Here is a 20,806-nt window from a genome sequence, read left to right as displayed (position 1 = left end):
TTATTTCATGATATAATAGCAATAATTAAATTCATAATATTTAAATTAAAAATCATTAGTATTAATATATATTTTTAAAATTATTTTATAACCTCAATTTTAAAAATACTCTTAACCAAATACATTAAACTACTTTTTTTTCAACTTCAATTTCAACCACAGTTTTAACCAAACACCTATTTTTTCAAACCAATCTCAACTAAAAATACTTTTTATAAAATAATTTTTTTTAAACTACAACCACAACAGTTACCACAATACCAAATACACTCTTTGTAAACTCAAATCCGAAATAATGCTTTGTTTTGCACCAATCGTCCCTGGACTGCAAATACACAGCTTCACCAAGCCTCCAACAGTGACACCGTATACTGAGATGGTTGGCTAGCTGACACCGCCAAACGACAGGTCTGGGAGTGCATTGCACTGTTACCACATGTGATGAGCAACAGTTTTCCATCGAAGTTCCCCACGTCGGAGTTAACAATATTTGATATGCCGATAAAGCTCAAGAAACATCCACTAGGACGATAAAGGCTTTGTATGAGCTAAGCAGATCCAGGCCCACACGTTCACTATTTCACGACAAGAAGTCGAGAAACACAATAAATTCGGAACAGAAGGGATTTTGGTAAATGATTTTTGCGGCCAACTTCGATATGGCCTTTTAATATGTGGTGGATAAATGATCACAGAGAAATAAAAAAAAATCGAGGCACGGAAAAAAAATATAGTTGGGCATCGCTAATGGGGATGCTAGATGCAGCTTTTGGAAAAGCATAGCAAGCATGTTTTACATAGATCATCAATTCCAATAGAAATTCTTCATGTAGCTCGTTCTATGAAAAATTTTGAACCCCAACATTCCCAATGAATTTCTAGTGAAGAAGATGGCGGATAGCAGCAACAGCATCGCCCTTGTGCTCGCGTAAGGTTCTCTCTGCTACCTTCTTGTCCAACTGGCATCAACACCAAAGTAAAATGCTATAAAACACTGACAGATGCAAATAGAAATTCGTTAATGCAAATGGAAAGATACTAGGAAAGTAACCTCTAATTCATTTGCAATTATGTCAACATCAGCTGCGTTGATCTTCACAGCAGCCAATTCTTTCTCCCTGTAAAGCAGCACAAGTGTAATGTTTAGTTGATAAAGGGAAGACATTCAACAGGTATCAGCCAGAGAAGAATCAAAATATACCAAAAGATGAGGGGTAAATTTCCATGAAAAAAATCATGCTGCAGTGCCTTTTGGTTTGCATACAATAATGATTAAAATTCAGATCAAGTCACAGAATTCTGTGATTCTACTTCGAGATCTTAAATACCAGCTCAGATAGAGAAAAAAGATGCACATATATATGAAATAACTAAAAGAATAAATATATTTTCGTCAACAAACGTTCAATGGAATCCACAAACCAATATGTAACAGGATCGTCTCCAAAGTCATCAGACCATGATGAACTCGTTGAAATTTCACTCTTTTAAGATCACATATCCTTTTTAATGGTATTCAAATAAACGAAGGAAAAAGTCTTCTAAATTTTTGCTAAGTACTCATATTAAAGATTGCCATGCCTAAGAATTCTCCATCCCCTATCCTTTTTAAGGTCACCTATCCTTTTTAATGGTATTCAAAGAAAAAAAAGAAAGAGTCTTCTAAATTTTTGCTACGTACTGATATTAAAGATTGCCATACCTAAGGATTCTCCATCCCCTGTCCATTTGTTTAGTCTAAACTCTCGTTTAAACAACAAAACAAGGCATCGACTTATCGCATTCACCAAAGTAAAATTAAACCAAGGCTGAACATCATTAAGAAACCCGACACAGCTACAATAATACGTTTGTATTGTTCTGCAAAAATTCATAAATCATACCACATTTACTAGTAAAACATATCCATTTTTTTAACTAATTCCAGAACATTGTAATATTTAAAAAAAAAAATCTAAATTATTTAGGCAAAAACCCCGAGCAGTGGAATTCGAGCTTCAGATTATTACCCTATTCTTAATCAAGAAAATAAATGTTCCACACACAAGCAAAATCTTTTAATAATACCTTTAATTAATAAGATATCTTTTAAAAAAATCTTGAAAGAGATTGGTACCTCAATCTCATAGCGTTAGCATCAGCTTCAGCAGAAGCGGAAATAGAAGCCATAGCTTCTTGAACTCGAGTAGAATCGAGTTGGCGATCTTCTACACGGTCGGTGAGTTTATCAAGTGCTTTGCTTTGTTGTTGTAAGTCTTTCGAATCTACTACTCTGTCTATTCCTTCTCCGTCTCCACCTTCCATTTTTTCAGTTTCAGTTTTGGAGTTGCAGGCTTCAATAGATTAAATTTCGAAGCTTCTGCTTCTTCTCTTGGTTTCGGCTCCTAAAACCCTAAATTGCTTCACCCCTCCCCCTGGGCTGTCTGTTTTTCTATTCTCGAATCAGGAATAAAGTGTGAAAGGACTAGAGTAACCTTCATTTGACCCGACCCGGTAGATTCGGTGGACTGGTCTGCTGCAAGTCCACATGGGCTTTGACATAGAAAATATGTCTCAAGCCCACTAGAAAGGGATCCCGACTCAAACCTACTAAGTCAGCCCAATGGGAATGGAGGCGCTGGTCACTATTGATTATCGAATGCATAGCCGGCCCTGCAAATCCGAATTAAGGGCCTTTTAGAGAACCGAGGACGTACAAATAACGCCCTCACCTTGTGTCCATCCAACACCAAAAAATCTGGAGTAAAATATGAAGGGACACTCGTCCTCGGATAACAGAAGGGATCCCAATTACCCTACTTATCCCTGTATGGTCTCTACCAAGCATTAAAATCCCCAGTGAATGCGATGTTTTATCACTCTTGTTACTGTCCCTTAAAGTAATTTGCCTGTCATGACAAAAGGCGCGTACTTATCAATCCTAGTTGCAGGTTTTCACGCATGCCTAAATGATATAAAACAATATATACTATTTCCAAATACAAAGCATTTGATCACAATTTAATTTCCAGTTCGTAGGTAGTAGCTTTGAAGATCAGAATTACAAAATAAATAAATGACATCAATTTTTTACTTTTTATGAAGACATGAATTATTATGAATTGAAATAGTATAAAAATAATTTAATCCTTATTAAAAAAATTGACTAAGCATGTAATTGGGGGAAGAAGATTTTTTTCATGGGATAATTTGGCACTGCATATTTGATTGAGAGAAAAATGGTATGTGAATTTTAATTTTTTTTTTGCTATGATATAAATATTATTTTTCCCTTAAAACACAAAAAACAAAATCCTTAAATGAGGAGCTCTTCTTTCTTTTCAGATAAAAAGGAAAAAAGAAACAGCAAGAGTACAACCATACTCCTGGTAGGGAAAAAAATATACATGCAAAGAGAAGCTTATTTGTCTTTTCTTTTTACTAAAATAGTTAAATGGCAGAGTTATCCTTGGGATTTGAAAATTCAAAGGTAATTGCGATGGTGTTTTTGTCTTTTTAAATTGTTTTGTTGTTATTTTTGGATTTTGAGAGGGGTATCTTGGTAATTTTAGGTTTAAAAATATTATTAAAAACAATATTAAGACGTAACGCGTGATGGCTTGTACATCATTCAAGTGACGTATGAGAGCGCGTACATCAACTAAAATCCTATTTCCTTCACATCGTTAGGAGCGACACATCATCTTTTTTCTAGCGACATGGTGCGTGTTCACAAAGAAGACCCGATTGAGTTGCAGTTGAGCCTTTTTTCTATATTTGCTCCTTCTCTTTTGTTTCCAAGAAAAACGCGCATGAACTTCCAAAAAACACAATTGTGTCGCCTGATTTGTAATCTTATCAATTTTGGTTCTTTTTCTTTTAATTGTTGTTTATTTGGCCTTTGAACCCTTTTGAAGTTTGGATTTTTTAAAGTTTATCACTGGCTATTTTATTCAATTTGATTTTTTTTATATAGTTTGGTCCCTTTATTTTTAATTGCTCCATTTATGTGTCTTATACCTTCCTTGAATTTTTTTTCCTCTTGAAATTTCATCCCTTTCTATTTTATTGCATTTGTTTTTTAATTTATTTTTATCTTCATTCTTTTAATTGCTATATTTTTATCATTTTCTTGACTTTTTTTAATTCTTATCCCTCAACATTTAATTTTCTTTGGTTTTCTATCAAGTTTCTGTACCTTTTAATTCGATAACTTTTTTTTTTTATCCCTTTCTTAGATTTTTTTTGTTTTACAATTTAGCCTGTAATTATTTCATTTCATCTTTTTTATACCATATTTGGTTTGCATTGTTTGAGTTTTAAATTGTTTTACGGTTTAATATTGTACTTTGTTATTTTTTTTTTTGTAGTTGCCTTCCAAAAGGGCAGTTTATTATTATTTTTTTTTAAATCACCATTTTCCATTTGGTTATCAAGTCCATTAGCTTCTGTTTTTTGTTTTTTTTTTTACCGAGTTATCGAGGTTTAATATCCTGAATAATAGGTTAGTCAGGTTAACCATGGCTGCCTTGGATTTTTTTTTTCTCGGTTTTTTTCATAATTTTTTTTTTATAATTTTATACTTTGATGTTGAATTATTAGCCCTTGAGTTATGTGATTTTTTTACTTTTATTTCTTTTGAGTTGCCCCGGGTGTGTGTTAATCAAGTTAACCCAAGCTGACTTGCATTTTCTTACCTAGTTTTTTTATTTAACTTCGATCTTTTTTGTTGATTCCTTCTTTTAGAAGTCTGTTTTTTTTTTTTTTTATCCCGATTCAATATTGTGAGTAACGGGCTAGTCAAGTTAATCTAAGTTGAATTAGTTTTTTTCCCTAAAGTTTTTTTGATGACTTTTTTTTTTTTTTAATTTCATCATTTTGCATAAAATTATTTGCCCTTAAGCTTTGTTATTTTTTCACTTCTCTTTCTACTTCGTTATTTCTAGAGCGGGTTGATCAAGCTCACCCAAGTCAGCTTGTGTTTTGTTCACAACTTTTTTTTTACTTAGCTTAGGCTTTTTTTGCTGGGTCCTCCTTCTAGAACTATTTTTTTTTTATTTTGATCTCGTTTCATAGGTGCCAAATTAGTTGAGTTAACTTAGGTTGACTTGAATTTCTTTTTCCCCATTTGTTAATGATTCCTTTTAATTTAATTTTTTTGATAAATTATTATCTATTGAGCTTTGTTATCTTTTCACTTTTTTTTTTTTTGTTATTTTGAGAGCAAATTGCTAAAGTTAACCCGGGTTGGCTTAGAGATTTTTTTATTTTTTTTTACTAAGTGAATATATTTTTTTTATTTTGATCCTATATTGTATCTTGTTGGCTAGTTAAGTTAGCTTGAGTTGTCTCAGATTATATATTGGTGTTATATTTTTTATATATTTTTTTATCTTTAATATTAAGTTATTAGATTTTAAATTTTATAATATTTTTGTATACTTTTTTGCGATTTTAGTTTTGTATCAAGGTTACATTTTTAATTAATTTAATTTGAATTATGTCGAATTATCTGGATATCATTTTGTTAACGTTGAAATAAATTTAACCCGAAACATGGCGTAGCGAGGGACATATATATCTAGTAGTTACTAAGAAGAGACAAGCCGGGAAAAGATAATAATCCGGGACAGGTAGGGGAGGGGCTACCTGTCGACACAGCCCAGCTGTATCCATGCTGTTATTAAAGTTTGAAAAACTGTGGCTGAATTTTTGAGGGAGATTATGGTTATTTTAAAAGTATTTTTTATTTATAAATATATTAAAATAATATTTTTTTATTTTTTAAAAATTATTTTTTGATATTAATGCATTAAAATGATTTAAAAATATCTAAAATATATTAATTTAAAATAAAAAAATAAAAAAAATTAATTTTTTAAAAATATTTTTAAGACACATAAATAATCATAATCAAGACAAAGGGAGAAAAAATGGACGTTGCCAGCCTATTTGCCTGCCATCTGAACATTCTAAGCAAAAAGTCATCTGTGCCATAAATACCGAGAAGATTACTTACGTGCATATGTTTTTTTCTCTTGTGAAAATTTAATTTTTTATATATTTTATTTGACTGTCATATAGTATATTTTTTAGACTAGTTTTTCCTTTTTTTTCTCTAGAGGAATTTAGATGCTAATCAAGTAAATCTTGAATAAGCGCACAACCAGCTTGACTCAACTGCTAACTAAAATGAAATCTACTGATCTGATTGGTGGCGACAAATATTAATATTCCTAAAATAAATATTCAAAATCTATAAACTATGAATATTTAAATATTTTTATCTAATGATAGGTTGTGGATGAATATAAAATAACCTGCTATGATTGTCATCCCGGCACAAGATTCTATCTCTTTTCTCAGCATGTGTTTAATACCATGTTGCATAATATTTTTAAAAATAATTTTTTACTTGAAAATAAATTAAAATATTTTTTTTATTTTTGATTTGAGTATATTAAAATATTTATAAAATACTAAAAAATATTAATTTAATAATTTTTTAAATTTAAAATATTTTGGAAAAGTTTTCAAAAACAAAAGCAAGAGAAGAGAACTACCCAACACAACTGTATTGACCAACGATTCATATTATGTGTTTATTCCTATATCAGTTTTGTGCACAACCAGATTAAGAAAATATTTAGGAAGGTGGTTGAAATTGTGTTTTTATAAAATTTTAATTTTTTTTTATTAAAATTTAATATAATTTATATGTTTTGGATTTTTTAATATGTTAATGTTAAAAATAATTTTTATAAAATAAAAAAATATTATTAATGTATATTTTAATATAAAAAATTATCTAAAAAACAATTTTTATCGTAATATAAACCTACTCTAAAAAGTTGATGTCTGTGCACGGTCATGTCAAAGAGACAGGCCATGAAAGCTAGGACCTAAGAGAATGCATTCTCATGATCAGACCTTAGAATTGATGAAACCCAAGGGAGAAGGTAGAAAGGACGTGTTAATTCGCCCTAAAAGTTCCAAAGAAAACATTGCTGAAATCATGCATATAATTGATGACTGAGTGTATAAGATACAACTCATCGATGATCTTCAATTTCACATGTAAATCATCCTGATGATCAGACCTTTTGAAGATATATGATGGTAATCAGACTTATCTGGGGATTAATCGTAATTAATGTATGAATCCAAACCTTTGCATTAATTATTTAGTTAACTAGGAGAAGTTGAAATTAAAAATTTATTTCTGTTTTTAAAAGTATTTTTTAAAAAATTAATTTTATTTATTTATTAACTTTAAATTAATATATTTTTAGTATTTTCAAATCATTTTAACATGTTGATATTAAAAATAAAAAATATCAGTAATATGTATTTTGATACAAAAAATTATTTTAACATGTTGATATTAAAAATAATATTTTTTTTTTAAAATCAATAATATATATTTTGATATAAAAAATTATTTAAAAAGTAATTATAACCACATTATCAAACAAACTCTATATAGAAAGATGTGTGTTGAAATATCAGGGACGGTGAGAATATACATGGTTTTGAATTATGTTTTGAAAATATTTTTAAAAAATAATTAAAAAATTTATTATTAATTTTAAAAATTATTATTGTTTTAATATTTTTACATTATTTTAATATACTGATATAAAAAATAATTGTTAAAAAATAAAATAATATTATTTTAAAATAAAAAAATAATTACTGACAGTACTTGTACGATATTTAGTTGGTAGTTGAGAGCTGAAAGACAGCATCTTAATGAGCCCACGTACCATGCTAAAAGAGAGTTGATTTTTTGCACCATTTCATTCAAAAAAAACTTTGCATATATATATATATATATATATAGAAAGAAAGAAATGAATTTGACTTCATCATTAATGATTTACTAGTTGGATTTTACGACTATCACTATAAATAAGCTCACCCTACTGGTGATCTTCTCACAGCTATCCTCTTCGTATAGATAAAGAGAGATGGGGAAATTTTCAAGCAAGTATGTTGGCGTTTTAGCTGTGATGTTTGTTTTAGTGCTGGGTATAGCAGAATGTAGAAAAATAGAGAAAGATGGCTTTGGAGATGGTGCTGGGGGAGGTGCAGGCTTTGGTGGTGGTGCTGGTCTAGGTGGTGGTGGAGGAGGTGTTGGAGGAGGAGGTGGTGCTGGTGGTGGCTTCGGAGGAGGCAAGGGTGGTGGTGTAGGAATTGGAGGAGGCAAGGGTGGTGGTGTAGGTGGGGGTGCTGGTGGTGGCATTGGAGGTGGAGCCGGGGGAGGAGGTGGTGCTGGTGGTGGCATTGGAGGTGGTGTTGGTGGCGGGGTTGGGGGTGGTGCCGGTGGGGGTGCTGGTGGTGGCGTTGGAGGTGGAGCCGGGGGAGGAGGTGGTGCTGGTGGTGGCATTGGAGGTGGTGTTGGTGGTGGCGCCGGTGGGGGTGCTGGTGGCGGCATTGGAGGTGGAGCAGGGGGAGGAGGTGGGGTTGGAGGTGGAGCCGGTGGGGGTGCTGGTGGTGGCATTGGAGGTGGAGGTGGAGCTGGGGCAGGTGGAGGGGTTGGAGGTGGAGCCGGTGGGGGTGCTGGTGGTGGCATTGGAGGTGGAGGTGGAGCTGGGGCAGGTGGAGGGGTTGGAGGTGGTGTAGGTGGGGGTTCTGGTGGAGGTATTGGAGGAGGCAAAGGTGGGGGGTTTGGAGGTGGCGTAGGTGGGGGTTCTGGTGGTGGCATTGGAGGTGGAGCCGGGGGAGGGTTTGGAGGTGGTGCCGGTGGGGGCATTGGAGGTGGAGCTGGGGGAGGTGGTGCTGGTGGTGGTGGAGGTATTGGAGGAGGCAAAGGTGGAGGGGTTGGAGGTGGTGTAGGTGGTGGAGCCGGGGGAGGTGGTGGAGTTGGAGGTGGTGTAGGTGGGGGTGCTGGTGGTGGCATTGGAGGTGGTGCTGGTGGCGGAAAAGGTGGCGGTGCAGGAGGAGGATTTGGTGGGGGGGCTGGAGGTGGTGCTGGTGGTGGCTTCGGAGGAGGCAAAGGAGGGGGAGGAGGTTTCGGTGGAGGAAGTGGTGGTGGGCATTAATTCCGAAAGTTAGCGAGCTTTTAATGTCATGCTTGTGCATGGGATATTAGTAAACATATTATTATATCGCAATTAAGATTATAATTAGAATAAATAACTAAAGCTTGTATTATCTTGCATCATTTTCTTCCACACGAAAAAATATAAATGTATAATCAGTCTTTGACAAGATGAACAAATTGAAGTTATCTGCGCGCGTTCATTGCACTAAAGACCCTTTTATGCACTCGAAAATTCTTTTGGAAGCAGAACCAAGATAATGGACAGGAACTGAAAGCTAGAAATCCACGTCTGAACATAGGGAAGGTAGGCATTTCCTAATTCATACAAGTGTAGACCCAGAAGGCTTCATTAGATATGAAAAGCCTTGTAGGTTTCCAAGATACTGCATAGTATATTATCTCATATAAATTGTTTTAAAACATGGTTAAATAACATATTTCATACCGGATGAAACATGAAGTCCATTCATTTTTTGTGTTAAGAATTTGTTAGAAATTATCCCCCAACAAAACAATCTTAATATGAAGTATTAATATGTTTAAAATAAAATGTGGGTAAATAAAAAATTAATCTAAAAATAAATAAATTTTTTGACATGTTTTTAGAAATCTAAAACCATGAATCACACTGAAAAATGACAAAATTCTCCGGTAGCTTATATAATAATAAGCTTAAGAGTTAAATTTAAAGTTGTGGGACATAATAACTTTTAGATGGGAAAGTTAAGTAGGCTACCAGCTTAAGCCACATGCGCTCTTTTATTTATATTTTTTAGTCAAAATAATAATTTTTTATCAACCAATAAATAAATTAACAATAATTTTTTAAGGACAAATTATATAATCTTTAACAACAATGTAATATGTTTGCAGCTCTTTTTACATAGTAAGTACTTCAATAAGTATAATAATCAATTTATTTAGATATTGTATTCGCTTACATGCATGTTTACGCTGATTATTTGTTATAGTAATTTTTAACAAGTTTACAAATTAAATAAGTAAAAATACTGTTTTTTCTTTTGTTCATGCATATCCATATAGTTAAACTAAACATTATCTTTTGCAATTTTTCTAACATTATCTAAGTCAGACACGCAAATTAATTCAGCACCGAGATGAAGAAATAACAAGAACAATGGCATCTGTATTGCTTGCCAACAACCTAATTTTGCCAAACTGGGAGCCATTCCTTGCCATCTATGAAATCAATGGACATGAAGCTTTTAGCTTCTTCCTCAGTAAGTTGTTTCGACCAAGGGGCGCGGTTCTCGGGATCGGCTCCCGGTCCGTGGCACTTGTATTCTGCCTGGTAGAGATTCCTGTTTCCATTTATGAAGAAGCAGAACACCAGAAATGTCATCAAGCCTCATATTTAAACACGGACGCTTATTCACAAAGCAAATGGAAAATTTCTTACTCTGTTTTGCCGGCGTAGCTCCAATTAGTCCAGCCCTGAGGTGCAATGGTCTTAGAAAGATAGGCTTTTGCGAAAACGACCCTGGAATAGGCGCCTTTAGCTCTTCCTAAGTACACATTACCAATGCCATAAAACTTCCCTTTGATAAAAACAAACCCACTGTCATCTTCTGTTTCCCTATTATGAGCTGTAATGGACCCAAGAATATCCACCCTCATGTCAGCAATCACGAAGACTTCACAGCTCTGCAGCTCCGCGTTAATTTGAAACAACAGAATCATTATGTTTATAATTTTGATAAAAAAAAATGAATTACTCATCAATTGATTGCACTCACATGGAAAATGGACCTGCCACGGCCAAAGATGAAGTCAATTGAGCCCTGAATGTAGCAATCGTCATAGTAATGCCTCCCCTTGTAATCAAATAACGTGTTGTGGGTGCTGTAGAACCCACAGTGGTAGAATGCAGCCATGTCCGAACCAACAAATGCTGCCACAGACTGGTTTTGTGATGTAAAAGCCATCCCTGTTGGAGCCTCATTCTGCATTAATAGTGATAGATAGATCCATTGAGGGCTAACAACAAATATTAAAAGAACGCAAAAAGCAAATTCATATGGATAAAATGAGCCCCAATACTTGAATTTAAAGGCCATGTACCTTGAAGCTAATACCAAAAGCAATGAAATTGGGGGCTTCGACGGTGAATGTTGCAGATGCCTTGTTATTAGCAGAGCTTTGAGACCAGACAATGGCTGTCCTTCCTTTACCATTCCCTCTCAAGAATATATACGGCTTATTCTTGGGAACGTGTACCTTTTCTCTGGTAGAAGATTTTTTTGTAACACCTCAAAGATCATCATCACCTTATACATGGCTCAATCCTCATTTATATTATAGTTAACCAACAAAGAGGGGATATTAATTATTTACCTGTAAACTCCTTTCCTGAGATGGATGATAATCCATTGAGAATTGTTTTTAGGAACAGCATTTATGGCCTCTTGGACCGACGTAAAATCTCCATCGCCATTGATATCGACCTTGATTGTCCGATTGGTGCCGATTTTTTGCGTCAACAGAGGAGAGTCTATAACTGTTTGTGCAGTCAAGCCATCAACATGGCCTGAAAATGACACGGCGAGGACTAAAATGGTAGCAAAGGAAGCAACATGGGCTGGTTTTAGGGACATAGTAGGAGGCAAAGACCAAACAGCCATGATGTTTAAGGAAAGTCGTGTTAACAGGATTTTGTTCAATTCTAAGTTAACGGCGATGAAAAAACATTTGGAAGTTCATAAAAAGACAGCAAGAAAGGAGATATTTATGATGTTCTTTAGAGGTGAAAGTTAAAATTGGATGTTGTTAATATGCGTTAGCGCGGGAAAGGTTGTTGGGAAACTATCTATAATTTCGGAAGGGCTCTAAATGAAGCCCGAACTTCTGTGGCTCATACGCGATTGTTTAATTTTTTTCTTTTTATTTTTATTTTTTGGCAACAGTATAATTGAGACCATATTCATTCAGACTAATAATTTTAAACCGAAACATCAGCTGCATCGATGAATAAAGCTGTTTATGTTTATGCTTCTTGGGCTAAATTGGGATGATAATGCAGTTGTCGGTTGCTATTTATAGGTACTGTTAAACAAACTAACATCTTATTGCTATTTATAGTGTATTTTTTTTATTGATTTTTTATTTTTATAGTAAAAAACCAACCCATTAAAAATAAATATATTGTAACCTAGGAGGTTTTCTTTTCTTTTCTTTTTCTCTTCAAATTTATACAAATTAATTGCGCTAATTATATCTATACATAACTTTAATAAATTTTTTTTTATTAAAACACCTTTATTATTATTTTTTTATTAATTCATTTGCATGTGAACGGGTTTAAAGCCAAATTACTTAGATCCCTTCTCTGATTTAAGTTTTTAATTAGAAATCTCAAACTTAATATACGCAAGTCTCCTTAATTAATTTATTTATTTTATCCAAACTTAAATTGGTTGCCAAATTAAATTATGATCTGAGTAAATTTCATGTTTAATTACTAATTATGTGCATATATATGAATTATAGGAATGAGTACCTAACACAGGATCTCAGCTTATCCTAGCTGTATTAACTTGCGGGAGGTGCTTAATTTTGGCACATCCAAACTTTCTATTGGCAGGTCGTCTTTCTATTGGCACATCCAACTCAACCAGTTCCACTTTTGAGCTAGCCACAAATTTGACAGTTTCACATATGGCCCACCAAGCAGTTATTCTTGACAGAAGCTAGCATCATCTGATGAAAGAGATCCTTAGCAGGTAGAAAGAACAATTCGCTGGTGCGTAGGTTGAATTTATATTATTTTTTAATATATTTATTCAAGTTAAAGCTCTTAAACTTGAAATTTTTACACATTTATCATTATTTTATACTTAATTTTATCAAATAAAATGAAAAAGGTTATTCAAATTTATGATAACTTGATGAATAAAGTTATCATACCGTATCAAAGAATAATTCAAACTCAATCCAAAAGTAGTAACAGACAAGCTTACGGTAACAGACCTTGCTATATGTAACTGACTGCGTACGTTGTGTATCATGTGAATGACGACCACATCGATTTTACGCTTCCAAGCTCCCATCATGGTAGGGTATGAACCTGGTCAGAGGTTGATGTTGCCTGTCATGTGACTGTACTGGTTGCCTGACCTCATATCCTTCTTGTCCTAAGAGAAGGTTCAGAGGAAGGAGATTATAACATTGGCACTTGCATTTTAGAATGGCCTTAAGTATCATTTACAGTCTCCTCTGGTGCAGATTTTGTGTGATTCAGAATCAATGAACAAGTCATTTCCTCTCTTATGTTTCAAAGAACTGTTGATGGGTTTTGTATCAGGAAGATGCGTTGTTATAGGTGCGATACTGCATATGGCAACAGCCTCTTTTTTGTTCAGTGTCTGCTCAGCGAAGGATCCTCCTGCTCTTTATATATTTGGAGATTCACTGGTTGATGCAGGAAACAACTTCTACATTAATACAGCAGCAAAAGCAAATTTTCCTAACGGGATTGATTTTGGGAATCCAATAGGAATTCCATCTGGGCGATTTACAAACGGGAGAATAGTAACTGATATGTTAGGCAAGTATTATTGCTGTTTCTCTCCACTTGTTATTAGCTGTACTTTCCCTTCACTTAATTTATTTTGTTTTTGCAGGAGAAGAAGTGGGGTTGACTAGTTTAACTCCTCCTTACCTGGCTCCGACAACCACCGGAGATGTGATTCTGAAGGGTGTCAATTATGCTTCTTCAGCATCGGGAATTTTGAATGATACTGAACGGTTCTTCGTAAGCTTTCTGTTCCATTGAAAATAGATTTCATCTTTAACAAAGTGTGGTTGAAGTTGATCAAATTTTCGAAAACTCCTTCGGCTGTTTAAGGAAATCAGTGTAGAGAAATCCTTCAAAGAATCTATCCAAAGCATGTAATTAATGTTTTACAGTGACATAATAGCACTAATCTATTTCATTGATAACAGGGTCATCAAATCCACTTGGACACACAAATCAGCAACTTCGTAAAGACTAGGCAAGACATCATCTCAAGAATCGGTTCACAAGCAGCTAAAGAGCAGTTTAAACAGGCTATCTTTTTTGTTTCAATTGGCTCAAATGACATCATATTTAGCCAGTGGCAGAATTCATCATCTTGGAATACATTGCTCGACACTATAATTTCAAGATACAAATCACAACTTGTTGTAAGATTTTCCTCAGCTCCCTTATTTTGATAACTTTCATCTTAAGTTTTGCAAAACTTTCTTAGAACACGAGATGTAAACTTTGGGTGCAGAGACTCTACAATCTGGATGCCAGAAAGTTTATAGTTACAAATTCTGCTGCTGTTGGATGCATCCCTTTCGTTAGAGATCTACACTCATCTGTAGATAGCTGTGTTGCTGTCGTGAATCAGAAAGCACAGTTATTCAATGGCCGATTGGATAGCCTGCTAGCGGAACTCACCAAAAATCTCGAGGCATCAACTTTTATTTGTGCAAATGTTTATGCAATGCTAGATGATATTCTGAATAACTACATGACATCATATGGTATACCGAATGAGTGAATTCCCTTTGCAGAAAACATTTTCCGTCGAAGTTGGATGGTCTTAAATTTTCTGACAGACAGAACCTCTATTTTTTTTTTTTTACAGACTTTGAAGTTGCAGATTCGGCGTGCTGTCATATTGCTGGAGCTGGACTCCATGGGGGTTTAATTCCATGCGGAATTCTATCTCAAGTTTGTCCCGACAGATCCAAGTATGTGTTCTGGGATCCATTCCATCTAACCGAAACTTCTTACGAAATCATAGCGAAACATATGATGGATGGTGACTTGAATTATATTTCACCTATGAACATTAGGCAGCTTCTGAATTATTGAACTGTTTACTGCGATAAGACGGATTTTGAGCTGCTCTGTTTATTTGTCTTCTGGATTCTGTGATGCTATAAAATAAACACAGTATGGTCTGTTAATCAAAATATGAATTCGGAAAAAATTCCAGCTGCGCATGGTCTTTCTTGTGTAATGGTACAGATACATGCATACAGGCGGGTGCTACGAAAGCTAGTTAATTTGTCATCAAAGATTCAAGTTCTCTCCTCACATTAAAAAGAATTTTATGGAAAAGAGATATGTTGCATACAGTCATAACATGTGTATGTGATGGTAGAAACTGATTGACGTGAATGGATAAAAAGTCTGCAGTGTGTCAATTGTGTTAAATCAAGTGTGTAATTAGAATATTTTAAACATGGAGGACCGACCATAACATAAGAGATAGTTGGAGTGTCTTAGATGTGGTTCCTGGCTTCCTGCCGCGTTTTACATGAGAGAATATTAGGAGTTTAGTAGTATTATTGAGTCCCTATACTCTTAATGGTTTCTTAAGATAGTCCCTCTATTATGTTTTTTACGAGTCGTTCCATTTACTCTAGAAAATCTTTTAATGTAATCCCTCCATCCCACTTCCTTACAATTTACCATTAATTTCTTACAACATGGTAGAACAATTCGACACATGTCGAAGTGTATGCCAGACTAAATGTCAAGAATCAATAATAATGAAGGGATCACATTAAAAACCTTCTTAAATAAGTGGACCACCTAAACCAAACATAGAGTGACCACATTAAGAAAATGTAAAAGACATAGGCCCCAAATATACATTAATCCGAATATTACGGGATAGATTACATGCATCATTGTTTCACGTTCTATTTTATTGGTTTTGAATTTAGAATGAATTTCATTGAATGAACAAAACCACACGCAGTACCTCTCAAAAATTAAGCCAAACCCTCCCCTGTTTCTTCTCCAAGGGAACAACTAGGGTTGCCAGATTCAGGATGGACTTTTCCCGAGGCAAGACTGGAAGTTTCCGACGAACAATTGAACGAAATACCTCACACCAGGTGTTAAGTTGTGGATAGTTATCTGTTAGACTTAGAAATAAATGTTACCTCACACCAGGTGTTAAGTTGTGGATAGCTATCTGTTAGACTTAGAAATAAATGTTACAGTACTTGGTTGGCTCGCAGTTCTGTCACAATCTATAATTCATTCATCTTTTCTACTGCACCAATGAAGAATATTATTGCATGAAGGGAGGTTTAATTTATAAGCCCACAACCCTAGCCAATGAGCTCATACAAAATTATATGAAGAAGTTATTAGCCCAGAATATTAATTACCACCCCCAACACGCACGCACAATAGGGAGTGTGGGCATACAATCAACCAGCTTAATGAGCTCATACAAATCAATATCAATGGAACTTAAAATCTATTTGCTATGTTTAAGTGACCGCATTAAATTCCTAACATCGGGAAGCTCATAGGTTCGGAATTTGAAGATGCGTGAAGGCTGTTAGGAAAATCAATACGCTTTTGCCTTTTGAGCTAAGCACAGATTCATTCACTGTGCCTCGGTCTCCAATATATTTTGCGTGAAATTACACTCTCAAGGATTTGCTTTGTAGTTTATAATTTATGAACACCGGTTCGGTGCTGATTCTGCAGGGCATTCAATGTTATAGTTCACTTATTATTCTTTCATTTTCAAGCGTGCCATCGCCGTCTATTTCTTAAATCCATTTCAAACTATCATCCATTTTCGTATATTTGACAGTCTCGAGACTTTCCCATGAATTGAATAGCATAAAACCTGGAAGAAAATCAAGCGATTTTGGGACTAAAACGGAGCATGTTTTGGCGACATGACTTGGAGCCAAATTGAGTGGCTGCTGATAGTTTCTGATAGAATTGCAAGTTCCTAAGTTTAAGGGAGTGGCTTGAAAGAAAGTTAAATGCGAGGGACTGTGTGTAATTTTGATATGTTTATTGAATGGACACAAGTGAATCTATGCAAATGGGTATCTGTAATTATTGCGATCTATCCTTTTAGAGAAAGTCTAGGGAAGAAGGATTGAAGTTCTTTCAAGTATAGGGATATGAAAGCCCCAGCCTAGGCCTTGGCTGATCAGATTGCACATGTTTTGATAGTCGATACAAGAGCGAAGTGTCCCATCTGATAAGATTTATTAGGATGGTTAACGGTTGCGCATCCTGTTGTAGCAAATTTATATTAATATTTTTCAACAACCATTACTTTTCGACCAATCACTTATGACAAGAACACTAAATTCAACTTCAATGTTTATTGTAGTAGGTGGTAGTTGTTTGGTACTTATTGATTGTTACAAAGCTTTCATTTGTCTTATAAATAGAGATAAAGAAAGAGGTATGTATGTAATGAGTGCAACTCTAATTGTGTAAAAGTGAAAAAAAAAAGATTTAAAAGAAATATATGGTGTAAGAGTGAAATACTAGATTTTATAAGATTATACTGGGTTAAGTTGAGTGTTTATATTATTTTTTTTAATAATATATAATTTGCTTTTTATGTTAACGTGTCTATTTTTTGGAAACCTCGTAAATTTATTTATTTGTGTTTGTTTTCGGTTTAAAATGCACAACACCTATTTATTTTTTTTATTTAAACTTGTCCTTTTGATTTGGTGATTTTGAAAATTAAGACACAAAAATAAAATAAAATAAAATAAAATAAGACTTTTGAATTAATTGATTTGCCATATAAACAAGTTCCCACAGTTAAAACACATTCAATTCTACTCGATAATGTTCTACCTTGTCCTTGCGTTCTTGAATACTTGTGATCTCCTTTTTGTTGCAAATTTTTTGAGCTCTAGTATTTAACGGCAACCGGACCCTCAATAATCAATAGTTACGCATATCTCGTTTTCTTTTCCGTCATGGATATCCTCTTATATAAACGAAGAAATGCGTGGATAATGTCTCAAGTACTGACAGTCTTTTTATTGTCAAGGGTCAGCATTGCAAACAGTGTTCCCGCGATTTTTATTCTTGGTGACTCCTTGGTTGATGCTGGAAACAACAACTACATCGTGTCACTGTCTAAAGCTAACTACATCCCAAATGGGATTGATTTTGGAAGGCCAACAGGACGGTACACCAATGGAAGAACCATTGCTGATATTATAGGCAAGTCCATTTCTCTTATTTTCTGATTGATAGCTACTACTGCAGTGCCTAAATGATGACTCAGCCTGATAGTGAAGCAGATAAATGATCTCATTTCCTCATCGTTATATCAAAACTTTGTTTAACTAACAGGTCAGGAATTGGGTTTTGAAGATTTCACTCCTCCTTTCTTGGCTCCTACAACAGTGGGATCTGTGGTTTTGAGGGGTGTCAATTATGCTTCTGGTGGAGGTGGAATTCTTAATTACACTGGAAAGATTTTTGTAAGTTTTCTGTTTGATTCAATCGAATATTTTTATTTTCCAGAATGTATGCATGCTTGAAAGTGAAGCACTGAATAGACAAAATCAACTCAGCTTCCAAGTTTTTTGAAAGCTTTTAATTAAGACACTTAATGCTTCTAGAAAAAGTCTCAGAATCGATGAACGAATTTGTACTTCCAAAGTTTTTGAATGATTGTTTTTTTTTATTTATCTATCTTTTCAATGTTAAGTGTGGGGTCAGATTTTTTAGAAAACCCCATACTTGAAAGTGCATTTTAAAAAAAGTTGCTGCACCTCTATTTTAGCCTGGTGAATTCATGCGATAAGCATTCTATGCATAATCTATAGGGTGGTCGGATCAACTTGGATGCGCAGATTGATAACTTCGCAAACACCAGGCAAGACATAATTGCAAGCATTGGTGCTCCTGCAACTCTGAGTCTGCTTAAAATGTCTCTCTTCGAAGTTGTTATTGGCTCAAACGATTTTATCAGCAACTACTTGACACCCGTCGTCTCAGCCGTAAACCAGAAGGTGGTACCTCCAGACGTGTTTGTAGATACCGTGGTGGCAAGATTCAGATTACAACTCACGGTAAAAAAAGCTCCTTGCAACTATATATGTTTATTCAGACCCTTAATTTTCCATGTATTAGACCCATTCTGGAATCCTATAAAGAGCTAGCTCCATACTATTTGCAGAGGCTCTACAATTTGGGTGCTAGAAAGATTTTTGTGGCAAATGTCGGTCCAATTGGGTGTATACCATATCAGAGAGATACAAATCCAGCTGCGGGAGACAATTGTGTTAGTTCTTCCAATCAGATAGCCCAGCTGTACAACACAGAGCTAAGAAGCCTTATCACTGAACTTGGTGCAAATCTGGAGGGATCAAATTTTGTTTACGCAGATGTTTACCGCATTGTCAACGACATCCTGCAAAATTATAGATCATATGGTCTGACATCTCGATCGTTTTTGGATGAGTACGTAGATGGTGTTTGTGTTCTAATCAGAAATAAGATTTGTAATTTTGTTTTGCAGGATTTGAGAACGCAAATGCATCATGCTGCTATGCTGCCGGGCACTTTGGTGGTCTGATACCATGTGGCCCTCCATCAAAAGTTTGCTCCGATAGGTCCAAGTACCTTTTCTGGGATCCATACCATCCTTCTGACGCTGCTAATGTGATAATAGCGAAACGGCTATTAGATGGCGACTCCAATGACATTTCACCGCTGAACATTCGTCGGCTCGCTACAATTTGAATCAAGTCAAATGAGAGCGATTATGTTGACAGTTGCCTCATTTGCTTCTAAAAAAGAGGTCATCCATGCTAAGAAGATTTAGTTCCAATTTATTATGATGTTTGTTGCAAATAAAGCTGTTATAAAGCAGCTCTTTTTCAGTTAAAATCTTGTCATTATTTTTTTAAAGTTTGTTATCAAAACTCTCCTATATAAAAAAGTGATTTCATTAATAAAAAAAATATGCTTGCAATTATAATAATAACAATTCTTATTACTATTTATTTCTTTGTTTTTTCTGTATCTCTATACTGTAATACAACTTTAAATTGATATTAGAGCTACATTTGATCTTATAAGACCAGCTTGAGTGAAGAGAGTAACTTGTAAGAAACCTTTTTACACTAAAAATACAAACACAAAACCCTTCTATCTTTTTTCAATGGCATCAAATATGTATTCTCTTGCATCACCACCAGTATTTACTGGTGAAAACTATCAAATGTGGGTTATAAGAATGAAAATATATTTACAAGCCTTGATTTCTAGGATGCAGTAGAACAAGAACATGAAACACAACCACTTTCTGTTAATCCTACTCTTGCTCAAATCAGAAACCATCATAAGAAAAGAGCAAAAAAATGTCTCTACTCTGCAGTTTAAAAGCAATATTCCCCATAATAATTGCACTTGATACAACCAAGCAAATATGAAATTATCTTTAAAAAGAATTTCATAGTAATGAGAGAATAATTCAAATGCAATGTTGAATTTGAGAAGGGAATTTGAGATGCAGGAGATGAAAGAAACATAAACAATCAGAGATTTTTCTAATAGATTACTTTCCATAGTCAACAAAGTAAGACTATTGGGAGAAGATTTTTCTGATAAACGAGTTGTTGAAAAAATTCTTGTAACTTTACCTTAAAGGTTTGAATCAAAAATTTCTTCGTTAGAAGAATCTAAAGATCTATCAAAAATTTATTTGGCAGAATTGCTCAATGTTTTACAAGCACAAGAACAAAGAAGAATAATATTGCAAGAGGAGTCCATGGAAGGAGCTTTTCAAGCTAAAATGCATGTTCAGGAAGGAGACAGGCAAAAAAAAAATCAACAAATATAAGGGAGTCGGTAGTAGCAGTAAAAGAATTGGAAACTTTCCTTCATGTCAATACTATAAGAAAACAAATCACTTACATAAATATTACTGGTGGAGACCGGAAAATAAATGCAAAAAATGTAATCAATTGGGACACATGGAG

The 20,806-nt window shown here is 34.5% G+C and overlaps 4 protein-coding genes across 4 annotated transcripts; 2 read left to right on the top strand and 2 right to left on the bottom strand.

The window, feature by feature from the left end:
* Nucleotides 1-720: 720 nt before the first annotated feature.
* On the bottom strand, nt 721-2,427 carry LOC118062455 (uncharacterized). The gene is made up of 3 exons (XM_035076210.2): nt 2,117-2,427; nt 1,052-1,118; nt 721-959 (listed from the first exon to the last, which is right to left on the bottom strand). The coding sequence occupies exons 1-3, from the start codon at nt 2,302-2,304 to the stop codon at nt 879-881; spliced, it is 336 nt and encodes a 111-aa protein (XP_034932101.1). The 5' UTR covers nt 2,305-2,427; the 3' UTR covers nt 721-878.
* A 7,729-nt stretch (nt 2,428-10,156) lies between these two features.
* LOC118062342 (probable pectinesterase 67) lies at nt 10,157-11,667 on the bottom strand. The gene is made up of 5 exons (XM_035076039.2): nt 11,381-11,667; nt 11,108-11,270; nt 10,783-10,989; nt 10,446-10,690; nt 10,157-10,347 (listed from the first exon to the last, which is right to left on the bottom strand). The coding sequence occupies exons 1-5, from the start codon at nt 11,665-11,667 to the stop codon at nt 10,191-10,193; spliced, it is 1,059 nt and encodes a 352-aa protein (XP_034931930.1). The 3' UTR covers nt 10,157-10,190.
* A 1,621-nt stretch (nt 11,668-13,288) lies between these two features.
* On the top strand, nt 13,289-14,574 carry LOC118062341 (GDSL esterase/lipase At4g16230). The gene is made up of 3 exons (XM_073410896.1): nt 13,289-13,589; nt 13,666-13,796; nt 14,302-14,574. Exons 1-3 carry the CDS (start codon nt 13,289-13,291, stop codon nt 14,572-14,574), a joined length of 705 nt encoding a protein of 234 aa, XP_073266997.1.
* A 2,991-nt stretch (nt 14,575-17,565) lies between these two features.
* On the top strand, nt 17,566-19,582 carry LOC118062453 (GDSL esterase/lipase At4g16230). The gene is made up of 5 exons (XM_035076209.2): nt 17,566-18,035; nt 18,168-18,298; nt 18,647-18,892; nt 19,000-19,255; nt 19,342-19,582. Exons 1-5 carry the CDS (start codon nt 17,786-17,788, stop codon nt 19,563-19,565), a joined length of 1,107 nt encoding a protein of 368 aa, XP_034932100.2. The 5' UTR covers nt 17,566-17,785; the 3' UTR covers nt 19,566-19,582.
* Nucleotides 19,583-20,806: the final 1,224 nt, after the last annotated feature.

This window comes from Populus alba, chromosome 8 (assembly GCF_005239225.2).
Source record: "Populus alba chromosome 8, ASM523922v2, whole genome shotgun sequence".
Taxonomy (NCBI): domain Eukaryota; kingdom Viridiplantae; phylum Streptophyta; class Magnoliopsida; order Malpighiales; family Salicaceae; genus Populus; species Populus alba.
This window is presented reverse-complemented; position numbering and strand designations above follow the sequence as displayed.